Consider the following 15,923-nt stretch of genomic DNA (forward strand, 5'->3'; position numbering starts at 1 on the left):
GAACTTTTTGAGTCACTTATATTTGGTATTGGTTCATGTCAGAGGTCAGAGGAGAATGGCTGGACTGCTTTGAACTCAAAAAACCACTTGTGGCAACTAAGGTGTGCAGAAAAGCATGTTAGGTGACAACAGGAAACTGAAGCAATGATTCACATGGGTTCATCAGAAAAACGTTGCCTGATCTAACAAGTCTCAGTGTGTTCTGTGACATTGGGACGGTAGGGTCAGAATGTGGCATAAATGAACGATGCAGGGATCCAACCTACCTTGTACCAACAGTTCAGGAAACAAAACAACTCTTTAAATGATGAGTCAGACTCAGGTGTGTCATAAAGTAAACCTTTAATCTCAGATATACTTTCAGATGTGGTTTTATTACCAGTTGTTAGTTTTACAGGTCATTACAATGGAATGCTGAAAGCTATAGATTATTCAACAAGAAAGTGCACACATGACATCCTTAAGATTCAGATTTGTACATCATATAATAAAATCTGCTATTCTATATTTTTCTATATTATCATTCATATGTATATAAAATTAAAAATAACCTTTAATCAATGCAAAAATTCCATTTGAAAACAAACAAATGACTGACACAAAATAAACAAATGAATTAAAAGGGAACTATAATCCACCGTTTCCAGCTTCTCTGCTTTACGACTAAGAACATCAAACCCATGCCTGATAATAAGGCCCTTCAAGAAGTACATTCCTTTATCCTGTGACGTTTCGGCTGACAATCGCACACAGCGTGTACAATCCATCACTATCATTATTGCTCCGTCTGTAACGTTTGTGTTAAAAGATAAAGGTACCGCTTGACTAAAGTGCTCAGCATTAAATAGTGACACACAACAGAGCCTAGTAAACACAAATGAAGACGGAAACAGTCTTTGGATGGCGATGTAATGCCACTGGATGTCATTACAGTGCTGATATAAACATGTGTCATTCTCAGATTACTGCCTTTAATAATCATTAGCCTCATACTGCCCAGCTGGTGAAATGTTAGGAGTACTTCGACGGCCAGTGTTTTAGCATGTCTTAGCCCATGTAGTCATAACCAAATTAGTGCTTACACTTATTGTGCTGCCCTTTCTTGTCAAATCTTCATTAATATCCATCAATACTAACATGATACCCAACAGATATGTTGAATGGGAGGAATCTCCACTATATTAGTGCATTTCAAAAATCTATCAGATGCAGATGCTGACTTGACCTTTGGAGTGACTGAGCTGAAGATTTCACAGAGATTTGAGATATTGTAGTCAATGAACAGAAAACGATAGCTGCCTGGAGATCAAGGAAAACACAAAACTATTCAGGGGAAAAAAAAAGCATGCAAAAGCTACTTTAGGTTAATTTGGTTGATTGTTGGTTGGAACACCGAGTGAGTAATAAAGCTTTACTTATACTTTGAAGCAAGTCAGTCCATTTCTACTCTGTAAAGCTTGAACTCCACCTTTCAAAGCACAGATGACAAATGCTTCCAAACTCCTGGTAAACGTAAACATAAGCATAAGATGGAGAAAACGCACAGTACAGCCTTCTGAAAAGCACATGAAATGACGCAGTGCACAACATCAGATACAATACTTACAATAAAAACTTTCACACTGGAATAAGCTCATAAAAACAACGCTTTAAAAGAAATGAAAGAACAAATAAAGCACAGGGTGTGTTTCAATGAACACAGAAATATGACAAGAAAACAAAAAGATGAAATCAACACCGGCGAGCCAACGCCGTTGATTCTGTAAATTCAACATCACAACTTAAATCTAGAAGGACACTCGGACAGCACATCTTCTGCAAAGAACAAAGATGGATTACCCAACAACGATCCCGATCCTCACCAAACTTTTACAATCACTTCTATTTTGTACACACTCCAACTCTTTGCATGAAGTGTGATTAAGTTTCGCTTTGTAGTTTCTGCATAAACTTGCTGACAAGAACAAATGACACCGATCCCAAACATCCGGCTCTGCTCTCGCACCGCTTGATGATCAATTTATCAGTGTAGAAAAACATTCAGTGAGCAAGAAGCAAAAATGTGAAGAATGTATGAAGAAAACAGGCAGTTTAACTTTAAAAGGCTTTTGTTTTTTTGTTCGTGCAACAAGCAAAACAAAGGCAAGAGTGATCATTACATGACGTTTTGTAATATATATGGTTACAATAAAATAGGTTCTTCTATAGGCTGTATGGCTTCTGTTTAAAGTTTTCTGCACCAAACATTACCCTCCATGGAGTGTGATAACGTTTGCCCAAAATATGCATTTGGTATGAAAAATAAAGGTTTCTCTCTTTTTTCTTTTTTCCTTTTTTGGAGAAATTCAACTCTTTGGAATAACATAACAATACAATATAAAAATTAACGATGTGGCGTCTTGTTATAGGAACTGCTTTAATCTAAATGTGCCTCCTTTGGCTTCCCTCTGCTTGAGCACATGCACAGGTATTGTGAGCGTGTTGTAATTGGACAGAATTTGAACACTGGGACCTGCTTTGCATCTAAACAGTTAAACATACTAATAAGTAGGAGTCCTTTTAGAAATGTATTACTTGCTGCAACTTTCCTAAAATCTAATAGTCAGATTCTGCAAAGCATTAAAGGGTTAAGAGCAAAGTGCCTTTAAGTTGCTAAAACTTAGATCACCTGGGACGATGATAAAGAGATGTAGAGAAACTGCTCTCAGGATTTCAGCAATTTCAGTTCAACGCCAATTTAGACGGCCATAAAAGCTGCGTGTAAATATTACAGCCTTTAAGGGAACTTTAAAAAGAGGAGGTTGGAGGGTTGTTCTGCAAGTCAGGTTCTGGTACAATTCTTTGGTCTTTGACCACATCCTTGTTGACATTTTCACCACATATCTCCTGATAGTCTAACAGACATGCTGACATTTCAGAGCAAAGGGAAATTCAATTTAGTCAGGAAACAGGGAAATGAGATGTTTAAAGGTCTGTGAGCTGTAACTGATTTTAGACAACCAAACTCAACTGCAATGGTGTAGCTATGCTGAGATTTACTCCCTTTCACACGCATTCAGATGAGTGCATGTGATCCCCTGCTACAGTAACCACGTCTAGAAATTTGCAGATGATGGGAGGAGGAGCTAAGGACAGTCAGGCGCTTCTATTCTTTCCTCGGGTGTAACGTGAGGTTTGTGGTTTAAGAACCTTGAAAAGGGTTCCGTTGTTAATTACACCAAGAAAACAACCAAATTCATCACTCGATTCAAGCGATATGATTTTAAACCCATGAGTTGTTCTTTCACCCGCGTCTAATAACTCTGTGGCATCGGCCACTGTCCTTTTATTGAATTTAACCAGACAAGCAGGAATCAGCAATTTATCGCATCAGTAACTTAAATAACGAATGTTATATATTCCAAATCACTGAGTAGCTCTGTAAAAAGATGTGGATGTATTTTACAAACACACTGCTCAACCATAAAGAACATCAAAGAAACACTAGACTCAGTTTTCATGCCTGCAGGTAATGTTTCAGTCTTGCTTAGATGTGCAAAAAACTCTAGTTAAGTGTAAAGACTGTCTTAATGCCAGGGGTAGATTTAACTTTGCCTTCAGCAATGATGTGTATAAGCCATAATTTATGAATGGTATTCATTAATATAGCTTTTTTTTTTAGTCTGAATTTGTTACAGAGCTGCATAGAGTTAGATTTTTTTTTGCCATGACATGCCTGCAGTCTTAGCTTTTTAAAGAAGGTTAGGAGGCATGGACTGATTTCTGCACAAATTAACCCTCAATTCTCAACTCTTGTTATACCCTAGAGCTGGGCGATATGAGATTTTTTCATATCACGATATGTTGTTTTTTTTCATTTCAGGCGATAACGATATCTATCACGATATAAGCCAAATAACTATATTTGTAAGATTTAAATGTGCCGTTGCTCACAAGTAAAATGTGAAATAATCAGCAGCTTGTTTTTATTTAAATATTTATTTCCCATAATAAGTTCAACAGGGTAGATGTACTTAAGGAACATGAGACTTTTTCAGATAAATAAAGGCAAATATTGCAAACTACACAAAAGGCAGCCGCTAAAGCGTTTAAGTTTCAAAATAGAACAAACGAAACAGACTACTAAATTGTCAATTCCACTTAGAAACAAAATATTAATTCTAAAAATAAATCTTAGTTTGTTTTACAGAAGAACAGACAAAACTGACTAACTTTTGTCAATATCAAATAAACTGAGAACTAAAAGGAAATTCTCAATCTCTCCTTGTTGTATAGCTTAGCTTTTCAAACAGTTTTAACAGTTACTTTAGTCTGACAAAAGCCGAATGACGAATTAGCGCTTCCAGTCAGAGACTGAGGCTACGTCCACACGTACACGGGTATTTTTGAAAACGGAGATTTTCCGTTTACGTTTTAAAAAATAATCCCGTCCACACATAAAGGCAGAAATGAAGGAAAACGCTGCTATGAACATGCCAAAGCAGCAGGTGGCGCTATATTCCTAACCGTACCGAAATGTTGGCCAATCAGAAGTCTAGAAGCCTCGGTGGGAAAAAGTAAACAAAGCTGGGGCATAGAAGCAGAACAGAGTCGTATGTGTGGAGGGACAGTAACTGTGTGTATATGTAAGCATTTAAACACTGCAGAGAGTAGAATTAACAGTAACAGTATTGTAGAAATTCATTTCACCGAAACAATAACGTGGCGCACAGTGTGACGCATGCACCAGTTTATTGTATTTCCAGACTTGCTTTCGGCACATTTACAGTGCACGCTACTCTGTTTTTTGTCAGACTTGAAATAGCCGAAATACCTTCACACTACGGAACTTCTCTGGCTCTTCCGTTTGACAATCTCTCCGGCATTGGAACCATCATCTGTTTTCTCTTCGGTCACGCTCGGTTGATTTTTCTAGTCGGCACACTCATTTCCTCCTTTACGCGCTGGCTCCATTACCCGCTGGCTGCTTCCCAAACAAACACACGTGCGGCTTGGCACTTGTGCTGTACGTAACAAGTCACGCGACGTGACGCTGCGGCTGTGATTGGTTTGGCTCTGGGCTACTTAATTTGGATTGGCTGACCTTTTTTTTTTTTTTTTTGAGGACAAGAGCGGCGAGGTCTATCGCGATAGCTTAATTTCTCTATCGAGTAAAAGTTATATCGCGATACATATCGTTATCGTTCTATCGCCCAGCTCTATTATACCCTCAACAATAATGCGAGGCAAAAATGTTTCTCAATGAGGCCAGTTACAAAAAAAAAGGTTAAAGGTCTTTAAAATACATATGGGTCTAAAATATGAGTGTGAAAGCTGATGGGCAGTATATTAATAACATCTACTTTGACAACTCTACTGATGCTTGAGTGAGTTTTAAAGGGTCTTATTAACTGAAAATAAAACATACATAAAAGGATATGACAATATGTGATTTAACTTGGGTGGAGAATTTATATGTATACTGGCAGATCAAAACATCTGTACTGCTTTACGGCCTAAGAAATTTGTAAAACTCTTCGGGTTTGTAGGTGTTGTAGACCCCATAAAGTCGCTCAACAGACAGGAAAACAACTGTGGTTTACACAGCGACTAAAAAACATCCAGCTTTCAACCCATAACCCACAAACAGATGTTTGCGTCCCTGAAATTAAAGTATGTCATAAAAAACAGATACGATTTTTAAAAATGCACCAAGTGAAAAGGTTTGACATCAAATAAGGCCTAGAAATTTCTAAAAAGCTACAATCTAAACAATTGGATGCCCAGGAACTTTAAGTGACAGAATGACGGCGAGAAACTCGAGTGCAATAAAAGTCAAAGCTAGGTTGAAGTCGTTTTTGTGGCTTACCCAGCAAGTGAGAACGTGGTTTTTGAAGACAGAAGCTGTAAAAACATGACCAAACATAAAACTAACAACAACACTATCATCAAGACGAAAAAAAAAAACAGTCTGATGCTAAAGTAAAAACAAGATCGTCTGAAACTGGAACAGTCCAAACCTTTGGTAATGCATAGTTCTTTCCTGAATGTCTCAGACTTTCATCAAAACCCTCCACCATCTCCAGCTGTCGCTCTACCACTGCTACCTAATAAAATAAAGAGCAATGAGAATCACAAACTAATGACTCTTCCCCCTGCCGTTCTCAGGAACTCTCCTTTTGCTTTTTGTTTCCCGTTCATACAGCATTTGCAGTTTTGGCTTGTTGGTTTCTGAACCAAAGAGATAATTTAGAGCGGTGAAGCAGCCCTCTTCCCTCTAACTAGTCTGTCGTCTCAGGGGAGGAAGGCCCCATCCTCATCTTCGTCTGCACTGGGACCAGGGTCGCTCAGACACCTCATTAATCTCTGCTGATCTTTTGCTTCATCCTCTTCACTCGGCTTTTTAGCTTCCCGTGGCCTCGACGGGGGCTTCATCATCAGGCCCTCCTCCTCCTGCTGGTTAGCCTGTCCGAACTCATCCAACAGATTAACTGAGTCTGGAGACTGAGGAGAGGCCAGGTCTACCTGGATCATGGGCACCTTGTTCGATGCAGGCTTAATGCTGTAGGCTTGCGGGTCTATAAGCAGGACACAGGTAGAATATGAGGGATTTCAACTTATTTCACCAGCCTTTAAAAGGGATATAATATCACACAATCATTCCTTCAGCATGCACGAACAAGTACCAGTGGATGTACAAGTAGATGAACAAATATTAAGGGCAACAGAATCACTGCACAAAACTACACAACAACAGGCTTTAGGACCGTTCCCATTATTTCTAGTGTAACAAAAAATAGGGTAAAGTTAGTCATGATCAATTAAAGGTGCACCACATGCCAACTTTCAGTTAAAGTGAAGAACACAAACTGAAACTCCTCACATGTAACATGCTCAACTCCAATATGCTTGGCTACAATAAATCACCTGTACGTGGCTTTTATCAGTTTAGTAATGAGTCACATCATTAGTAATGATTACTGAGTGCTTACAAGCAGGGTAACTGACACATGCGTGTTAGAATTGCTCATGTGATAGCACGGCTTACAATTAATCTTCTCTACGCTCACAACATACCTGAACACATTTTGTTTCCTTTTTGCACCTGATCAGGTTTGAAATCAGTATGTTTGCCTAAAATAAAACCACATATTGTTTTACATGCTGGCTGGCACATGCAAACACATTTCCATTAGTGGGGAAATATTTGTTGCAGCTGGGAACGGTAATAGTGTTTCTATGGTCTTTATTGCTCTGCAAATGGTATCGTGTGACCCTAACGAAATACAATCTCTGAATCTTCTGTGTCCCATTAAAGACATTTTCTTACATTATTTCAGGAGGTACCTGAAAGTAAGATGGTTGAGACTACTGGCTGTTTTCATTTGGCTGGAGCTAAGAATGATTCAGACATGCATTTACCTGAGGCCAGTCTGGCTCTGCACATGGTCGGGGAATCAGGGGGAGGGGCAGGGACCGTCAGGTAGGTATTCATCTCCTTTAACTAGGAAAAAAAAAACAGATATTGTTGGTGTGGGATGGTTTAGCCTTCTCCATGTAATCAAGCAAAACATATAATACAGTGTTGTACAAGTGTCAAAAACTGGCCATAGAAAAGGGGTGCAACACTTATTGAAACATGGAAACATGCATGAAAATACAGTTTATAAAGACAAAAATAGAGTTTGTACAATTCTAACAAGCCTGAAAGTGAATATTTGCTATGACCACCTTTCTTCTTTAGCACTGACTGAAGCCTCTTAAGAAAGCTTTCTTGTAATTTCTTTAGTAAGTTTTCAGTTCTCCAGGTTTCTTGCAGGACATTCAAAGCTCTTCTTTGCATGTTGGCTGGATTTTTTGGCTGTTAAAGGTGATCCCACACTGCTTCAATAATATTAATATTTGGGCTGTGGGACAGCCAATCCATCATTGACAGTGCGCCACTGTGTAATTTTCTCTCCAGGAATGCTTTTACTGCAATGGCAGTGAGTTTGGAATCATTGTCATTCTTAAAAATGAAGCTCTTGCTAATCAGAGGCCTTGTATATGATATTGCATGCTGGATCAAAATCTGATGGTACTTTTCATTCATAATTCCATCATTTTTGCCCAACACAACCGCCTGAAACTTAGCCCCAAACCATGACAAAGCCTCTATTGTGCTTTACAGATGGCTGTCGACACTCACTGCTACTCCATACATACCGACAACGATTTGATCCAAAAATTTTCTAATATAAATTCATCACTCCAGAACACCTGTTCTGGAGTGAACACCTGTTCAGCCCAGTCGTGTAATTTGTCCTACCTCAGCCTTTTCTCCCTACTATCTTTCCTTTGGCTCTTGACAACCCCTCTTTCCTCTGAGACCATTTCTGATGAAGCTTTAGCAAATAGTAGATAGATTAACTGAAGGGCCAGATGCATCTCTTAGGTTCCTTCTCAGGTCTTTGTTGAATTCTTTCCTATTTATTAAGGACATGACTTTCAGATATTGCTTATCTGCTATAAGCAGTTTTTCTGTCCTCCACTTGTCCAGTTTCCTTAATTTTTAAGGACACTCTGCACACCAGGCTGAGCTGTGCCAAGTTTCTGGCTAATATCCCTTTGTGAAATCACCCCGTCTGTCAAATTGTATTAAATTTTCCATTTGTCACAGATTCAACAAAATAAAAAAGGAAAAAATTATGCGTTTTTGTGACAGGCTGCTAGTGCCTTTAATGCATAAAAATACAATTTAAAACTGATTATTTGCTAAGTTGTCTGGTATGTGCAGACACAACACTGGTTCATCCCTCGAGTTAGGTGTTTTTTTTTATGCCTGAATGATTCATCCCTCAGTGTTAAGCAGCTTACAACACACAAATAACAAAACAAAACAAACAACAACACTGCTCTGAAAATAGTGAGGTAAAACAAAATGGGTGGAAAAGCACACAATCTTCAAAGACAAACTTTGTAAGACCTTTAGAAAGGCTGAAGAACTATTGTTCAAGATCACTTTGGGGGAGGGAAAAAAAAAGAAGAAAAAAAACTACAATAAAGCCTGACTCCTTGTACGCAAAACAAAGAAACGTGGGTGACTTGAGACTTTTTCACAGTTCTATATCTAAACATTCAAAATCAGTAATGTACAAAACTCAGATGGCAAGAAATCCAGTTTCTGTCTCATGTAATTGGTTGGAAAATACAGCAACCAAACTGAACCAGCTCAGAGATAGAGACATCATTAATCAATGTTATACAGAAACTTTATTAAAATTATGTGTCGCTTCATTAAACTCTGCAGACATCATCTTGAGCCTACAGTAACTTCTAGCACATTCAATTTAGCCTAAACAGAAGTCTATTTTTATTATCTAATTACAGGCTGGCTAAAATGAAAATAATCACAGAGCCACTCAACTGTGAGAATCAATCAGCTCCTATTTGTGACAGGAAAATTAATTTAAGAGACTGAGGGTGGACTCTAATTAAAACACAAATCATAGTTTTAGTTGAATCATTATACTGTTGGCTACCCAGTACAAAAAAAAAAAAAAAAAAAAAAAAAAGGTAGAAAAACTGCTCCTTTGGTTCTATGAAATATACTTTGAGTCACAATAGGTTGTTTTCTTCAATACAGATTTATTTATTCTGGCAAATGTTTGTTTGAAAAAATTCGACTTCAAAAACTGAAACTTACCTTCTTCTCTATCTGAAACATCTTTTGCTTCTTTAGGAATAAATCGCTGAGTCCATCCTCGTAAGGATCGGCCACCAGTGTGTGTCTGTTATACGAGCGCAGCTGAGAAAGACAGACACATGAACACACGTTAAAGAGATTGCAGTCCTGCAAACATCACTGCACATTTAGGCAGGTTATGATCAGAACTAATAAAATTATTTTTATTATTTTAATTAATTTTGTGTCCTTTAACCAAAAAAAAATAAAATAAAATAAAATAAATAAAAATGTGCAGAACTAATTATTTTAACTCCAAGTCTATCTCAAAAATCAATAAATGTGTTATGAACTAATGGGAGGGAGATCCCTTGTGAGCACCAATCAATACTTATTATGGAATGCTTAACTCCCATTGAGACAAGGGCAATTTTTCATCCAGATGAGAAACAAGCATATCAATAAAGAGTCTAACTATTCATTTGTAAGCAAAGTTACCCTCTGTCGTGTCCTCTGAAGGTTGGTCCTGAGGATTTTCCGGATTTCCTCCTCTTTGTTTTTAGACAGCTGTGGAATAGCTCGCTCTGGTGCAGGCTTGGTAGAAGGCCTGGGCTGGATGTTCCTGACAATGACACAGGGGGGGAAAAAAAATAAAAAAATAACAGTGTTTGTATAGCACAACAGTTACACAACTTAAACGTGTATAAACACATCGATGATGCTTAAAGATTAGACACATTTGATGAAGCACAGCTACTTATCTTTCTGCACAACATAACACAAAGGATTTTCCTTTGTGTTAATACTACTGTTTCCTACTGTGCACACACACCATTTCACAATTGGTGAAGATCGACTCACTTACACTAGAAATTAAGACTAGTCAAGGATCCTTTAGTGATTTAACACTGATTGCTTATCCTTCTTGGATAATACAACTATCCAAGAAGACCTTTACAGTTACCAAACACTCCTTGTTACTTGGTAGAAGAAAAACAAGAGAGAAGGTGTTGTTTATACAAAAGTATTAGCAAAGAATCTGTAATGCATCAGTGGCCATTTAAGCATGAGCCATTTCCTGTCATCAGTCTTCCCAACTTCAAAGCTATGGACAAACCCAAAAGATAATAAAAAAGGGCTAAAAATGTCTTTAAAAAATGTATAATTATGTACGAACACACACACAAAGAATGAGCATATATATGGTCATATGTTCATTTGTGTCTCATGTTTATGATATCAGTGAAATTTAAGCCTGTCAACTTTTTACTGTGGTTATGTATTACGCCACCATATCAGGCCTTAATGTCACTACTGTTGTACAATTTAGTGAGTAGATGAATTGCGTTCACCTAAATGTTCCCAACACTGTAAAAAACAAACAAACAAAAAACATTACGATAAAAATGACTTTGAGCACGATGCTGTTTAGCACTCACTGCATGGAAACAGTGGAAGGCACAGCAGAAGGCATCTTGATTCCCCCTCCACTCTCCACCAGCTGAATGGCCTGTTTCATCTCCATCTTGTGGTAGAAGGCAATGAGCTGCGGCTCCTTGGAGCGTTCGCCGGCAATCAGGCACTTCTTCACATACTTCTTGTTGAAGCGGTTGAGTCTGAGAGGACAAAGGGAGCGAAAAATTAAGACAGAGACAAAGAGTGAAATACATGAATTAATTACTGGCAACAGCATTTCTGCATTTATTGACATAAATAAATATGTTGTAATTAGATGAAGAAGAGGCCAAGTTCAACATTTTCAATTTTGACAATTAACAAGTTTAAAAAAAAAAAAAAAAAAAAAAAAGAGCAACTACTAAATATTTCAAACTAGTCGATACATACAAGTAATTTGTAATAAGTATTGTTACAGTTAGCTGTATTTGAGTTATAAAATTAATAATGTTATGTCAGATTGATTCTCTTTAAAATCCATACTTGTCCTTCCAGTGGTGATGTCCATAGTGTCCACAGATATCCTCGATGCCAGTGAGTAAGTGGTCAAGGAACTGGGGATGGGAAAAAGCCACAATAGTTGCTGAAGAGCCTTAAAATTGTACTCCAGAATGAATCAGACTTTCTGGACTCTACTGACCCAGGTCCTCTCTGGGGAGAAGTCTCATATATAGTAAAACAGGCTCAGAGTGGTGCAAAGACGCAAAAAGTAACCCTCCATCTATTATAAATTACATCCAAAGGAACATATTACATTTACTGGATTTAGAGCAAATTTCTTTTATGTAAGTAACAATTGCAAGTTTCTATATTTTGCATCCCTCCATCTACAGCATACCACTTGAATGTGAAAGTATTTGTCGTGTAACCATGATTACATTCACTCTTATACTACACTCAATACTCAGCTACATCTTGTAATTCTTGCATTACTGCTGTTACATTTGTTGTAAACACCCTCTGAGATTAGTCCGACATCATCATCATCGTTGTACTAAACAGCAGCCGACAATTCAGGTTAAAACAGAATCTATGAGATATGACCAGCAGCAGCAGCAGCCAGGTGATTGATTTGACAGGATTTCTTAACAGTGGCACCATGCCTGCTCAGAGAACTGAAGAAACACACCAATGGATTTGTTGCTCAGCCTGCAGCTGGTTCGCCAATCAGACCGGTGCTCTGACTAAGCCTGCAGATGACAGTCTGACAGTCGGTGTTGCTATGGGAACAAGTCATTAAGCAGAACTGTGCAATCTACTTCTGCTTTGTCAGGAGTAACTGATTCACATAAAGACTGACTGCCCTGAACAGTGGGGGTTAAAAGGTCTCATTTTTAAAAGTGGCAGCAATGGATGCTAAATAATGAAAAGATCAATATATAGGGATCCATTCTGTAATGTTCTTCAGCTACAAAATCCTTAACTGTGGGGTTTCTCCTTAGACCAGCTTATGTCTATTCAACACCTCAATACAGAAACCAGTACACTGTGTCCGATTTAACTCTTTATGACCACACCACATTATGTAGTGATAACAATCTTACCATCTCAAGGTGATATTTTCCTTTTCAGCTCTATAGTTATACAAACGGAATATAATTTACATTCTGATACCAATGCCAAGCTGAGAAATGTATCCCAGCAGCAATGTACTGGGAAATGAAGAAAAGCAACCAAACACAATGGAGATGGCAGAAAATGGGCTAGTATGCAGATTATTTGCCACAATATAACTTAGTGCAGAGTTTCCTCAAGCATCTCAGTGAATCTAACCTCTGGTGTTTTACAGTGAAGGGCAAGCCATTAGGGCTGCCTGCCTATTTTGCATCAAAAGCTGGTGACTCATAGATGCCTGTGTGCATGTTTGTGTGTCTGCTCATGTGCAGTCTAATTTTCTGAGATGGGTTAATGACTTTAACAGTAGGTCAGTGAACCACTGCGGTTAAAATTTCTAGAGTATCAAAAAGTACAGATACCAGACATGCTTTTGGATGTGATGAGTTTGACTTAAATCAGACAGTTAAAAGAAAAAAGGAGAAAAACTGTACGACCAAAGTGTTGGTATTATAGTACGGCTCACCAAAAACTAATTTTATGATCCAAGTGTGAATTGACAATCACTGCGTGTACATCAAACACGTTATACAACTATGCAGTACCACCACACTGTCAGTAGGTGGGAGCAACGACCAAAGTTTGAAAACCTAAACGACCTCAGAGGCCTCATCAGTTGAAAAGCATTTCACATATCCTCCTGAGAACCAGGCTATTCATTTATGTCCTCTCTAATGGGCATTTGTTTTTGGTCTATATCTTTTGACTTATTTGAGCTACCCTACCAGGCCTGATGTACTAAATAGAGGACATCCTTGGCTTTCTCATGTGTTTGTGTGGCCTCTTCTAGCTCCAAAGAGGCAGGAGATTACAAAAAAAAAAAAAAAAAAAAAAAAGAGTTCAATGGAAAGATTCTTTTTTCCTCAGCTCTCAGGAGAATATTACATAACTACCACTGAAAGGAATGTGTAACACCTTTCTTGCCAAACATATGCTTGTTAGCTTAAGTGGTGATTGCAATTTGCCCATAGGTGTGGCTACGTGGGTGCCTGGATATCTATTTCTCTGTGTTAGCTCTTACATGGACTGGTGACCTGTCCAGGTTTTACACCGCCTCTCACCCACAGCTGTGATAGGCTCTAGATTCCACTGACCCCAAGTTTGATAAGCAGCTAAGAAAAAGGACTGATTGATGGTTGGGTGGATGTTGCACACATTCCTTGCAAAATAAAGTGGCTCGAGGTGACTGTTTGGTGCTACATAAATAAAACTGCATTGAACTGAAATTCCACTAGTTCAAATAATTCCAGTATTTGTCAAATACATCCCAAAAGGTTCTGAGTCATCTGTCTGTGCAATCACTGCAACTGACAGTTGACTGCTGTGAATGGCTGAAGGCAGAAGGCTGTACCTGGGTGTGGATCTCTTCATTAATGGAGCGTTTGGCCTCTTGTTTTTTCTTCACCGCCAGCAGCTCCACCAGGGGTTTGATGGTCATGCCCTTCAAGGAGGATAAGAGGAAGAAAACATTATGCAATGTACACACCTCCCTACAGTGGTTAACGTGGTAAAGACAGAAACGTATCTGCATCTACCCGTCTGTTCAAACAATTAAAACTTATTGTAGTGTTTTTCTAACATTTCTGCATCTCTTTGTCAAAGTCATGAAGAAGCTCCACACTTTTTAAATCAGATCAGTCCCGGTTACCGAAATCAGCTGAAGGCTGAGTAGTGTTACAATGCACATTTGTTAGAAAATCCCACAGCACATAATATTTTGGAATGTACAGGAAGTCCCAGATTTCAACAAAATCATGTATAACTAGTTTGTTACATAGTAAATGTAAAAATGGAGCTAAAAATTTGCATAACACGAACAAGTCTTCTGTACGGGTCTCCCTTCATCCTCCCCATCTTATAATGCCTAATAATGTTTGTTTTCATGTTTGTAAATATATCTGCTTTTTAAACTGCAAACATTGAGAAATAACTGACAAAAAACAGAAACAAACATCAGCATCTTTCATTCTCTTAATTAACTTTCACTTAGTTATACTGGAAATGTTCTTATGTTATTATATGGCATAATTGCACCGCTCTGCACCTCGGCAGCTTGAATGTATCATTCTGCTTATTAAACAGATTAAGACAGCCATCTGGTTAACGGTAATGGCATAAACTGGATGACAGAGGATTCCTGCTGTTTAATAATACAGGCATGTAAGCACAGGATTCCTTTGCCTTTATCACCTCATGTTTACTCCATACATATATAAGGATTAATATACAAGAACTTTCAAAGATGACATTCCTTTCTTCAGGGAACTTGCGATTTGATTAAAATGCTGCACTTTCACCTCATTGGCACAGCTAATCAGTGTCAGACTGGCCCAATAAGACTGATTGTATTTTTTAACAATTTGCCATCTGAGCCTGAACAAAAGACCCATTATTTTTAGTCTGAGTGAATTTTATCATGTTTCTACACTTGTAACAATGCCTGCTCATAATTACAGAAATATAACACACTCTGTACTGTAGTTTAACATTTAACTACATTATAAACATCATGAATGTCCTACCAAACGAAATAGTTTCACGTGGCCATCTTGAATAAACAGTCATGCCAGTTAAAACATCACTGACACTAAATTAGACATTTAGCCATGACCAAGATCATAAATCCAGACTTGTTAAGGGCTCAGTTCCTAGTGTAATGGCCACGAGGAGACAAACACAAGTAACCCAAAAAAAGGGAAATCTCATTCATATGCCGACTGACAAATAAAATAATGAAGCTTTTCACTTCATATCAGTAAAACTTCCAAATAACAATGCTCATGCAGATACAGACACAAACTAAACCTTGGAGGTAAAAGAGGCTTCTAATTACAAACTCCTGGTCTGCGCTGGCGACAGAACCAGAGTTCCAGCAGCATGAATAAAATATGTTTGACATCTAAGTTTTAAAGCGAGAGAATGTGCTTTCAGGGTTTTATTTTAGTTGCTGCCTGTCTGGGGCCAAATAACCTCTGAAAATCTTCCTACAATCCCACCTGGAGACTGGTTTATCTGACATGGCTAAGTGATGCACCGCAGTGCTTAAAATAAACAAAACACAATGCATGTGCAACACTGAATGTGTCTTTATCTTGAATTCATGTTTCCAGAACCAAGCTTTCAGAGCAAAACTGCATGTCTTTAGACCCATATCTCTTACTCCTTCACAGTTTTTGCATTTGATCTACAGATTTTCTCACTTGCATTTGTG

At 38.2% G+C, this 15,923-nt stretch overlaps 1 protein-coding gene across 2 annotated transcripts in view; it reads right to left on the reverse strand.

The window, feature by feature from the left end:
• Window positions 1-4,906: 4,906 nt before the first annotated feature.
• slc9a1a (solute carrier family 9 member A1a) overlaps window positions 4,907-15,923 on the reverse strand; it is a 35,974-nt gene continuing 24,957 nt past the window's right edge. The window contains exons 6-13 of one of the 2 annotated variants that reach the window (XM_085423532.1): window positions 14,064-14,153; window positions 11,582-11,652; window positions 11,083-11,259; window positions 10,142-10,265; window positions 9,665-9,766; window positions 7,402-7,483; window positions 7,057-7,113; window positions 4,907-6,557 (exon numbers count right to left, since the gene is read on the reverse strand). In XM_085423532.1, coding sequence (XP_085279658.1) covers window positions 6,274-6,557; window positions 7,057-7,113; window positions 7,402-7,483; window positions 9,665-9,766; window positions 10,142-10,265; window positions 11,083-11,259; window positions 11,582-11,652; window positions 14,064-14,153 — 987 coding nt within the window. In that variant the 3' untranslated portion in view covers window positions 4,907-6,273. The remainder of the gene's footprint in view (window positions 6,558-7,056; window positions 7,114-7,401; window positions 7,484-9,664; window positions 9,767-10,141; window positions 10,266-11,082; window positions 11,260-11,581; window positions 11,653-14,063; window positions 14,154-15,923) is intronic. The other variant, XM_085423533.1, reaches the window with a different exon arrangement.

This window comes from Rhamphochromis longiceps, linkage group LG11 (assembly GCF_057381845.1).
Source record: "Rhamphochromis longiceps isolate RC_006_pf linkage group LG11, R_longiceps_female_GT1.1, whole genome shotgun sequence".
NCBI classification, from domain to species: Eukaryota; Metazoa; Chordata; class Actinopteri; order Cichliformes; family Cichlidae; genus Rhamphochromis; species Rhamphochromis longiceps.